This window comes from Elaeis guineensis, chromosome 6 (assembly GCF_000442705.2).
Source record: "Elaeis guineensis isolate ETL-2024a chromosome 6, EG11, whole genome shotgun sequence".
In the NCBI taxonomy this organism is placed as follows: domain Eukaryota; kingdom Viridiplantae; phylum Streptophyta; class Magnoliopsida; order Arecales; family Arecaceae; genus Elaeis; species Elaeis guineensis.
In genome coordinates, this window is record NC_025998.2 from 122,591,520 (window position 1) to 122,603,952 (window position 12,433).

Below are 12,433 nucleotides of genomic sequence, written 5' to 3' on the forward strand. Positions count from 1 at the left end.
GTATATTTTGATAGATTTTATTTATGACATACATTGTAGATTAAATCTATCCAAAAATTTTTTATGATTCGAACAGCGTTGGTGACAGAGCATGGATGCATGTGGTTGTAAATGATTTATTCTCGGAGTATGGTATTTCGTACTCTTCAAATTTTTTTCTAAAAAAATAAAATTTTTGGACAATCAAAACACATAAAAAAAAATTTAATTTTATGTTCACTCCTAAACAATACATTGTAATTTTTAATTTTTAATATTTTATTCTGCAATAAAACACGAAAGGTTCATAATTTTTTCTGTGAGCTAAAAAGGAAAGATCATACCAAGGTACCATGCTTGCGCATTATTTCGTCAAAGCGTGCTTCATAAAGGTTTCCAACATGAAATATAAAATTGCTGCATCTGCTTGTGGATTTTTATTTCCCCAGAATCACCAAAACCTCTTCTTTTTATTGAGAACAAGGATCATGTCCAGGTTTTCAAAACCCAGACGGCTTCATGCAAAGGAGATATCATCCCAGGTCTTATTTTGTAGACCATACTAATAATAGTACAGATGCTCTCCCTACCGGGAAATATCCCCCATATGGGCGCTCCCCCACGATGTTGCCCCGAGGGTTGTAGTTGCAGATAATAAAGATGGCGCCACTGTTGCACTTCACCCGAGCGCAGCCGATGTGGGTGGAGTCTTGCCACACCACCTGGGTGTAGTGACCGCACACCTTCCCGGCGGCGCAAGTGTTGGTGTTGTAGTCGTACCACTGCTTCTCACTCACCCACGAGTTCACAGCATCCGCTGCGGTGTACTCCCTACCTGATCCCCAGAAGAGGTTCTCACCGTACGGCCCGCCGGAGTGGACGAGCTGGCAGTCGCCGATTCGCTGGTTCACGTAGTTCTGGGCGTAGGCTGCCACGGTGTCGTCCCACGACACCGGGCCGACGCCGACGGCCGCCCGGGCTACGTTGTGGGCACTCACATAGTCTTGTGGGGAGTTTTGGGCGATGGTGGTGTGAGCCATGGCCAAGAACACGGCGCAGGCCAAAGCGAATGTTAGGTTTGAGAACTTCATGGTTTCACTACTCTCACGATACACTAGATCTTGTTGTTTTTTTCTTTTGGGATTGGAGAGAGCCTGGGAAAGGGGGGATTTATGGTCGACACACTAGAAGACCAGTAAGAGGCACACGAGAGAAAAGCTAGAGCCTAGGGCATTCTGATGCGCATCCACCTTCTATTCCATGGAAGCGATGTAAAGGGGCAAGGGTGAAAAAAGGTAAGCAAAAACAATAAACAACATATTGTCTTTAACTGTATGAATTTGCTCTCTTGGCTTATATGACAATTGGATTTAGACATGCAATAATAGTGTTTTTGTGGACTGAGACAATATGGTCAAGATTGTGAGGAAGTCGGCATGTATTTAGTCCTAAATTGCTTGTAGGCTGGAAAGATCTTCCGGATCTTTCCACATATCCATTTTTTCCAGTCACTGGGTCCATTTGAGATAAACACCACGCAACAGTGCATAATAATTATCACGTAAGAGGATAATTCCATGAATCGGAAGAAAAAATCTTCCCATAACCGTTACCAGCCTCTCACGTCCCCGTCCTACTTTGCCTTCTGCGTGCCACTTGTCCTGATCAGTGGGTCATCGCAGCCGGAATTGACGGGAATTAGAAGTCGCAAGTTTAATCCTGGATACCTTGAGTCTATGCTGCGTATGCAGCGGTCCGGAAAATTCTTTTCATTGCTTGAAATTTTTTTTTTTTAAAATTTATCAAGATTAATTTTTAAGACAGTGTCGAAGATGATTGAGATGATCCAAATTATATCATCTGAGATCCGGATGGTAGACTTCTTACGGTCGGAGGCTCGTATTTATTTGAACCATCAGTTCTAGATGTGGAGCTTCAGGCAGTCTAGATGGATATTATTAAGATTTGACATCTCAAGATACGGTCCACATTGAGCCCACAGCGAGGTTCGCGATGATGAACAGAGTCCAACGAGCCCAAGATCACCCCAAATGGAATCCGGATGAATGAGATACGCTCGATTGAAAATAGTACGAAATTCGGAGCGGCAGAGGCTGACGGCGGCCCGATGGAGGCATGGTAGCACGGCCCGCAGGAGCGCACGCGCACGGGGGAGCAGATGCGTGATAAATCTCAATCCACGGTGGACCGGGTGGTGCACGGGCGGGCGTATGGATCGAGGGGGCATTTTTCCTTAATTTCTCGCGGTCCACCATAGACTGACAGCCGTTTCACCTCCGTTTCTCATGGTCTATAGATTTTTTCGTAAACCACATGCGATTGGATGGCCTGAGGCACTGCCGATCACGATATGAGGGTTCTGGGAGGATTTTGGACATTGTTAGGAGACTATACTCCGATATAACTTGGGTTTTAAAGCTTTGTAAAGCCTGTTCACGGAACAGAGTGTGTGTACGGCTTTGCTCGGTAGTGAACCCAGAGAACAGAGGTGAGGCACCGATAGGAGTTGGAGCAAGGGGCTTCAAGTAAACTGTTAGACAGTAGACAGCGATCACTTCAGGAGTTCAGGGGGGTCTTTTTAGAGAGAGAGCTTTTGTGAGGGAGAGATTGGGTATACGAGGATTGAGGATGTGATCTTCTCTTATAATTTTTCTCTTTTCTCATAGTGAAGCTTGCATGTCCCATGGACGTGAGCCAATTTTTGGCTGATCCAAATATTTGATTGTTTTCTGTTTTATTTTTTCTCTCTTCCTACTGTGACACGCAATATTAAAAAGGTCCTAGGAGGTTATGTCCTGGCCAAACATCCACCAATAAATAGTATCAGAACGAGACGGTACCAAGATGCAGATTGTAGTGGTGGTGAGCAAGATTGAAGATAGAGAAGATAGGATCAATCAAGATGGAGATCAACAAGTTTGATGGAAAGAACAATTTCTCCTTGTGGCAGGCAAGGGTGAAGGATGTGCTCATCCACTAAGGATTGATCGATGCTCTCTTATGCGAGGAGAAGCCGACCACCATGGAGGTGCAGGATTGGAGACGGCTTCAGATGCAGACGGTGAGTACCATCCACATGTACCTGATGGTGAGTACCATCCGCATGTACCTAACAGATGAGGTGGTGATCCATGTGCTTGACGAGACTTTTCCGACGGTGTTGTGGTCGAAGCTCGAGGAGTTGTACATGACGAAGTCTCTCACCAATACCCTTTTTCTTTGGAGACAGTTCTACCAGCTGCGGATGACTAAGGGACAGAGCGTGCAGGAGCATCTCAGCCACTTCTAGAAGATCTTCACCGACCTCCTCAGCGTTGGCGAGAAAGTTGAAGAGAAAATCAGGGCACTGGTCTTGCTAGCATCGCTCCCCCCTTTATATGAGTCCTTGGTAACTGCTCTTCTAGTACGAAAGAGCACCATCAAGATAGATGAGATCACCGCGATGATCTTCAGAATGAGGTTCTCAAGAGGGAGAACCCAACTTCGAGCTCAGATGGTGGCAGCTCAGCTTTGGTGGTTTCTGGAGGAGCAGAAGGCGTAGACGGAGCGATAGGAGATCGCGACGAGGGTGGTCCAAGTCCAGAATGAGGATAGTCCAAGGTAATAAGAACTTCACTCTGTGATGTCATCTTTCATCCTTCCGAGTCTTCCGTCTAGTGTCCGATCTACCTCCATTTGGAGCTCCACCCCTCTCCTGACTCCTAAAGGTCCACCTCGCACTGGGCTTCCCGTCAGATAGTAATATCCTTTCATCCTCTTTTTTTCTTCCAAAATAACCCTATCATCGCGTAACACCTTTAGAATTTCTCCACCAGCTACCATCTTGTAGCCTCTCAAATCCAGTTTGTTCAGTAAGATAAGATTCCATCTGAAATCGGATATGTATCGGACTTCCCTCAATCTACTCACTATACCATCATGTGTCCTCCAGCTGACCGTCCCGATGCCTCTAATCGCACAGCTCGATCCATCCAGCAGATAAATAGTATATTTACTGCTCTCTAGAGGGTTAAACTGCTTCTCTCTGTAACATACATGATAGGTGCATGCAGAATCTATAATATACTACTGAAAAGAAGTAGATACCTCATTAAATATCTCCAAGATATTATCCTCTGACTCGCTACTGGCCATCGCTGCAGTAGCCCTCGTCCGATCCCTGAGTTGAGAGCAATCTCTGTTTAGATGTCCCAACTTGTCATACGGGTAATATCTGGTCTTACTCAAGTCTCTCATCCAGACTTGGACCGCCCTCATCGCAATCTCCTGCCGCTCTGTTTGCCGCCTCCTACTCCTCCAAGAACCATCAAATTCGAGCTGCTGTCTAGCTCGAAGCTGGATTCTTCCTCCTGAGAACCTCATTCTAGAGAATCGCCGCAATGACCTTATCCATCTTGATGGTGCTCTTTCTCACTAGAAGAGTCGTCACCAAGGACTCATACGAAGGGAAAAGCGATGCTAGTAAGATCAGCGCTCTGGTCTTCTCTTCAACTTTCTCGCCAACACTGAAGAGATCGGTGAGGATCTTTTGGAAGTGGCTAAGATACTCCTGCATGTTCTATCCCTCAGTCATCCGCAGCTAATAGAACTGCTTCCAGAGGAAAAGGATGTTGATGAGAGACTTCACCATGTACAACTCCTCGAGCTTCGACCACAACATCGTTTGGAAAGTCTCGTCAAGCACATGGATCACCACTTTATCTACTAGATACAAGCAGATCGTACTCACTGCCTGCATCTAGAGTCGCCTTCAATCCTGCACCTTCATAATAGTTGGCTTCTTCTCGTATAAGAGAGCATCGATCAACCCTTGCTGGATGAGCACGTCCTTCATCCTTGCCTGCCACAAGGAAAAAATGCTCTTTCCATCAAAACTTTTGATCTCTATCTTGATTGTGTTTGTCTTCTTCATTTTCTATCTCGATCACCATCGCCGCAATCTATGCTCTGGTACCACCTTGGCTCTGATACCAATTGTTAAAATATTACCTGCTCTGATACCACTTTGTTGGAATATCACCTGCTCTGATACCAATTGTTGTGTAGGATCCGATACCACATGGTGTTACAAGAAGAAAGAAAAAATAAAATAAAAAATACAATACAAATATATGGATCGACCTCAAGCCTACCTCCACGGGATGTGCAAGCTTCACAATGAGAGAATAAAATACAACCAATACAAGAGGAACTCACCACTTAACTCTTGTACAAAAATCTCTTAATAAGAAGTCTCAAAATTCTTACAAAAGCTCTCTGAAATCTCTTTTGAAGTTTTTTTATACCTTCAGAATGTCACCAGTTATCCAACGCAATAAACGGCTCGTCAATCGGAGCTATATAGGTTCTAAAATTTCAAAAATACTATTATACTAGGAATATTGAGTTTCAATCAATCCGAAAATCATCCATGGCCGTTTGATCATGATCGGTTCGCACCAGAGCCGTCCGATCATGCACTATAGCCTCAGATCAAGCCTGATCACATCCGAAGTCATTCTCAACTATCCGATCATGAATGGCTCGCTCTAGAACCGTTGGATTGCACAAAATCGTTCATGGATCGTGTGATTGGTCCATGCGGCCTCCATGGACCGCCCAGCATCTTGTGGTCCATGGTGGATCACACAGGGCGTTGGGCCCGTATGCATGCCTCCATTGGGCCCACCCATGCACTAGGCCATGCGTGCCTGTGTGCGCACGTTCGTCGGGCCCAGCTGCACCACTGTCGGCCTCAACCGGTCTCTGCTAGCTCGTGCACCGTGCCACCTGCTTCAAGCTTCTTTCGCGCATATCTTCATCGTCTGGACTTCATTTGGACTATTCTTAGACTTGTTGGATTCGATTCGTCATCCTAGATTTTGCTTGAGTTCAATATAGATCGAATCTTGAGACATATTTTCTAACGTATATGTTATCACCTAATTTGAATGCCATCTCCAAATGCTTGTTCTTTCTTTATCGTCCTTTAGATTGAAATTCAAATTTAAATTCAACTCCTATCGTGCCAATCGACCTTTCATACCTTCGAGCACCTATCGTCGATCCCAAAAGCTTTTTCGAGCCACCCACTTGCTCACCTGACAAGACTCTTAAAGCAACCTCGATGACACTACCTCCCACCAGCATCAATAAGAGGACTGTCCCTATACCCGAAAACCATAAGCCTATTCCAGTAGTTAAAATATTCTCCACCCTCAGGGCCTCGTTATCCCCTGATAACAATAATGTTTCATTATGTGATAGAACTCCAACTAGCTTCCATGAGGTCAAGAGGAGCCCTTGACTAGCGTTGGGAATAGAAGAACCTTGCTTAAAGGAGGAAGATATACTTTTCAACAACTCTCTAACGTCTGGTGATATTGTAAAGCTAGGAAAACAATGTGGTTTTGTGCTTCTGATGAAGGACCACACTCCTCTATTCTCAAACTCAAAAAGATAGAGATGCACTGGTGCAGAAAAAATATGAACTATGCTGTAGTTTAAAGTCTGGTGTAACCATTTCAGTATTATGATTAGTATAGCTTTACAGATATTTGGTTTCGGATGTAAAACTGGGGAGTGTTTCGATATATCTAGGTACATCTCCAGCGAAGCTGCATTTTGGCTCTCAGCTTTCTTATATGTAAATGTGTTTTAGATCTTAACTCCTATGGAAGCTACATCTTGGATTTTCGACTTTTCTTCATCCTTAATTCTCCCTACTTATCAATTTGAATCAATAATTGGTGCTGATATTCTTGATCAATATCAGTTTTGTTTTGAAATTTGAGAGGCATGAGCCTTGCTTCAAAACATTGGATAATCAAATAATCAATTATAGACTCTAACTATAGAATAGTATGTCTTCAAGAAACTAAGCTCAGATCCTTTAACTTAAACCTCCTAAGATCAGCGTGTGGTGGTTATTTTGACTGCTGGCAAAATAAAGACGCACAAGGCACTTCAGGTGGGTTAGTGACGTGTTGGAAAAGTTCTGAGGTGGTTGGCCATGTACATTTTGGTGTCTTCTCAATCAGCACTTTGTTTACTCTCAAAAGCAATAGTTATCGGTGGACTTTGACTAATGTCTATGGACCCAATGAGGATCTCCTTCTACGAAGAACTGATGGCAATCAGACATCTTATTAGTGGCCCATGGATAGTAGTTGGGGACTTTAACATAACTCGATTCTCATACGAATGATTAGGAGCCATAAGCAGCATCACCGAGTCATGCAAGTTCAATAGAGCCATCAATCAACTTGAGCTGATAGAAATCAATGCACCAAACAAGAAATATACTTGGTCAAATTTTAGAGTTCCCCCAGCTTGGCTAAGCTTGACAAATGTTCTGTATCAACAGACTGGCAGTTAGAATTCCCATCGGCATTCCTTTCCATTCTCACACGACCAACATCAGACCATACACCAATGCTACTCACATTCAGTCACCTACCCGCTCAGATTCATAGAAGTCTTAAGCCATTCTGGTTTGAAAACATGTGGCTTTTACAACCAAGCTTTGATGATCTAATTAAATTTTGATGGAATGAGTCTCCGCACTTAGAAGATGATGTGAAAAATATTGTTATCAAGTTGAGATTCTTACGCTCAAAATTGAGACATTGGAGCAAAACTACCATTGGGAACATCACTTATATAAAGAAGGAGCTCATGAGTAAGATTGGCACGTTGGACACTACCGAAGAACATAGATGTTTATCAACAATTGAACAAAGGGAAAGATCTGACTTGAAATCTAGACTTATAGCAATCCTCCAACAGGAGGAGGCATACTAGAAGCAACGAACAAGATATCAGTGGCTTAGAGATGGTCACCGCAACACAAGGTTTTCCCACATAAGTGCAAGCATCAAGTGACGGAAGAACCAAATCTCTGAAATATTGACTGACGGTAAAACTATTGATAATCAAAAAGATATACAACATGCATTCTACTCATATTATTCCTCTTTGATTGGTGTTAAGAATGATTCAGATGTTGAAGCAATTTGGAGTCTCCTCTACCCTGAAGGAAATGTAGATTTGAGCTATCTAGAATAAGATATCTTTGAAGATGAAATTTGTGATGCGGTGTTCAATATGGCCAAAAATAAGGCCCCTGGGCCCGATGAATTTCCCATGTCATTCTACCAAAAATACTGGAAGATCATAAAATGTGATATCATCAAAGTTGTCGGGGCCTTTCAGAACTAATCATCGAATATAGCTAGAATCAACTGCACTTACATCAAACTCATTCCGAAGACATCGAGTATTGCTTCAGTTAGGGACTATAGACCAATTAGTTTGGAAAATAACATTATTAAGATCATTTCAAAGATATTATCCTCCTGGTTGAGTAAAGTGACTGATTCATTAATCTCTCTCACTCAGAATGCTTTCACTAAAGGACGACAGATTCATGAAACCTACATTCTAGCAAATGAAATAATAGCTAACTCCAAAAGATCAAAGTGCAAAGGGATTCTCTGCAAGATAGATTTTGAAAAAGTATTTGATAGCATTTCTTGGAAGTTCTTATTTGACCTTCTAAAATTCACAGGCTTCAGTCCAAGATAGCTCAAGTGGATAACCTTCTTGTTACAAAGCACAAGCTCTTCCATATTAATCAATGGTCAGCCAGGCAGGTGGTTTATTAGTAAACAAGGGCTAAAACAAGGTAACCCTCTCTCTCCGTTGCTCTTTATTTTGGTGGCTGATATACTTGACAGAATTTTATGGCAAGCAGCAAATGAGAACTTGATCTTTGGAATAGGATCTCTTGACACAACAGGACAATTCAAATGTTTGTAATTTGCTAACGACACACTAATACTTAGCAATACAGTAAAGGACTATATCCAGTTATTAAAGTTAATTCTTTACTCCTTTGAACTATTGACTTGCCTCAAAATCAACTTCGATAAAACCAGTATGGTTGGATTAGGTATAACCAAAGCTTAGATAGAATCCTTCTCTCTTTTGCTTGGATGCAAGATAACAGACCTTCCCATTTATTATCTTGGCCTCCCTCTAAAAGACTCATTAACGAAGCTTAGAGATTGGAAGACTCATTCTCATCAACCACGTCCTTAAAGCTGTGCCAACATATTGGTTGTCAGCATTTTCTATCTCTGTAGGAATTGTTTGAAAGCTTGATATTATATGCCGCAACTTTTTATGGGGTGATCATGGGCTATGTAGCAAAATTAAATGTCTTGCAGCTTGGTCACAGGTATGCAGACCAAAAGAATATGGTGGCTTGGATATCACGGACCTTAGAATACTCAACCAAGCATTGTTGTTGAAGTGGTGGTTCAAATTTTTCTCCCAGCAAGATAGACCATGGCGAGTTCTCATTCATAACCTATACTACTCTTGAAGATTGCCTGTTGAGCCATCTACCTTCTTGTCTAGAATAGCTTCACCATTTTGGAAAAGCATCCTTCAACAATGGGATCTATTCATGCAATGTTCTAGTCCCATAGTTAGAAATGGCCATCAAATCTTTTTCTGGCATGATATATGGAACCAGAATCAAACCCTGGTAGTAAGATAGCCCAAGTTATTTCTTTTTGTCAAGAATCATTACATATCAATAGATCAATTTCTCAGTGTTGATCAGTGGCTAAAGAACTTCAGACAACCATTGAACTATGCAGCCACTACTGAACTCCAACATTTATATGCTCATATTGGGTTACTGAGGTTTTCAAATAGTGTTGATAGTAGGGATTAATGGAAATGAAACTCATCATTCACAGTGAAATATTGCTATTATTTCTTAAGTCATGGGGGAGTCTTATCATATTTTGGGAGAATTATTTGAAGATTGCCCATTCCTGAGAAGGCGGAAGTATTTAATTGGTTGTGTTACCACAACAAAATTCTTACTGCTGAAAACTTAGAGAAGAAAGGCATTACAGGACCAGCATCATGTCCATTATGCTCTAGTCATCCTGAAAAATTAGACCACTTGCTACTATCCTGTGATTATTTGAAGCAGATATGGAGTATCCTAATAAAAAGAATGGGATCATCACAACTACCAGACAATATATTTGACACCTGGAACAAATGGAGACATTCTTGCTCTCAAAACAATCTGGTAGAAGCACGTGATACTATCATCTCTATAGGTTTTTGGTGCATTTGGAAGGAGCAAAACAACCGTATCTTTCGATTCCAAGTCTTGGTAGCATCTGAAGTTGTCAAGCACATCATTTTTTTACTTCAAGACTGGACTTCTTCCTCACAGAATGCAGAGATGCAGAGATTGGTTACTGTTTGCAATTTTTTGGGGCTTTAAATTCACTCATATTCTAAAGCCAAAGATGATATGCACCTTTTGCCCTCTTTTTACAGTAGTATGACCAACATATGTAATGACGGGAAACTTTTGAAGCCGTCCCTATTTCCCCTAATCATCCATCTCTATTATGTATCAAACAATATATATAACTAATATAATATTGCAGTGGAGGAAGTACCTTGCTTCCTCCACTCTATATGATCCATTTGAGATAACCACCGCATGACATCATCCAAAATTTTCTCAGCTTTCCAAAGAAGAGGACTTCTTGTTCCCGTCATCCTGATGAGTGATTCAAAATTCTCCAAAGGAGAGGTCCTTCGAGAACCATTCTCGTGACTCTCTTGTTGTCTAGTAGTCAACCTTTTTGCATAGAAATAGTGACCAATCTATCCAACACCTCGGCCCTTTTCCTGGTCACTGCATTTTTGCCTGCCAGAATTGACGGGAGATACAACTTTAACCAAGTGAATGTCGTCTCTCTCACCCACTTGGCCAAGAACGGTGTATAAAGAGCAATGCTTCGGTGATCCAGAAAAATCGCTTAAGAAAGACACTGAACTGTTCTTCACCATTTGCACTTTACAAAAGAGTAATACTATAAGGCTCCCGTTTGGTGCACATGAAAGTTCTCCTCACATATGTGTGAGGGTATTGATATAAATTAAATGATTCGGTGCAATTCATGGGTGCAATTGTGATACCCGAAGTGCCTGTTGAGTAGGCTTTTACACCTCTCCTAGTTCTTAAAGCCTTGTATTAGTCAAGAGTCATAACTATTAATTATAGATATTAAATATTTGATTAATATCTTTTGTTATCTTATATCTTCTACGTTCATCTCTTCAAGTCAAGCATAAATTAATTATCATAGTTCATGTATAAAGATGTGGACTTGTTCCATGTCTATATTTATATTAGAGATGCTCCGTAGATAGAGAAGAACCAAGTTGTGCAAGTATAATTATCTTGCTTTTGTTTCTCTTGGAGGAGTTGGTGGCATGCCTATATTATAGTTGTGGAAGTATGATCCTCCCACATCCAACGTCATGTTGGATATTAAATTATCATGTTCGCATTAATAAATTGAAGAGAAGTTTCATGTATATATATATATATATATATAGCAGGGGCCTTAAAGCATTTCTTCATATGAAAAAAGAAGTCTAATAAACTAGTTATCATGTTGATAAAGAGGCAAGCTTAGGTCTAGGGAGAAAACTAGAAAGCAGAGAAAACACCAAGCTTGTTTCTCAAGAAAACTGGGCCGGTGGAAGGACTGAAGTACACATATGGACATAGCCCAAATGCCATTGATCTACTGGAAATCGGGCCCATTGAAGTCATATGATCAGAGCCCAAATCCCATTCCCTAGGAAAATCAGACCCATTACAATAAGATACATCCATAGGGGTGGAGTAAAGACGTTAAATATCAAGGAGGGACAAAAGTCTATCTATATAATTAATCTAGTGATATACCAAAATGTTATTTTCATAGTTCCAATGCATAGATATGACTAGGTCCATGCTTTTAGTGAACAAGAACAAAACAAACAATTTGTTACAGTGGCCAAATTTGACTCGGCCGTGCGCACTGGAGAAATTTGTAACAGAATTTAAATGCGGTGCAAGAGACTTGTCATGTGCCATACATTTAATTTACAAGAGAACCAAGCCAGAGATCGGATCTCTGCAGCATATGTTTCGTGCTAATGAACCATATCATTCCATGATGAAAATACTGATATAGTTTTTTTTTTTTTTTATTGACTTTGTTTATAGCATACATGATAGACTAAGTCTATCAAGAATTCCTCATCAAATATATATGATGCATTGCATTGTGCGTCAAACACGGTGTCTTATCTATCCACACTTAGATTGATGAATGCATAATGTGTTGTCTTTATTTTCTTGGAATACATTATTGCGCCTATGTATTATTTTGGTATGACCCATGGATAAGGTATGATTGCGTTCACATGAACGATGGACAGGAAGACGTCTACCTCATATGGATAATAGGCCTTCATTATCTGACTTTACTAATAATTTACAGTCCAAGAAATCATGAGACACTACGGCGCATAGAATCCCATTAGAAATCATTAGTTAAACATGCTTCAGTGAAAT

At 41.2% G+C, this 12,433-nt stretch overlaps 1 protein-coding gene across 1 annotated transcript; it reads right to left on the reverse strand.

The window, feature by feature from the left end:
• Nucleotides 1-386: 386 nt before the first annotated feature.
• LOC105060136 (pathogenesis-related protein PRB1-3) lies at nucleotides 387-1,328 on the reverse strand. Its single transcript, XM_019855699.3, has one exon. The coding sequence runs from the start codon at nucleotides 1,068-1,070 to the stop codon at nucleotides 525-527; it is 546 nt and encodes a 181-aa protein (XP_019711258.1). The 5' UTR covers nucleotides 1,071-1,328; the 3' UTR covers nucleotides 387-524.
• Nucleotides 1,329-12,433: the final 11,105 nt, after the last annotated feature.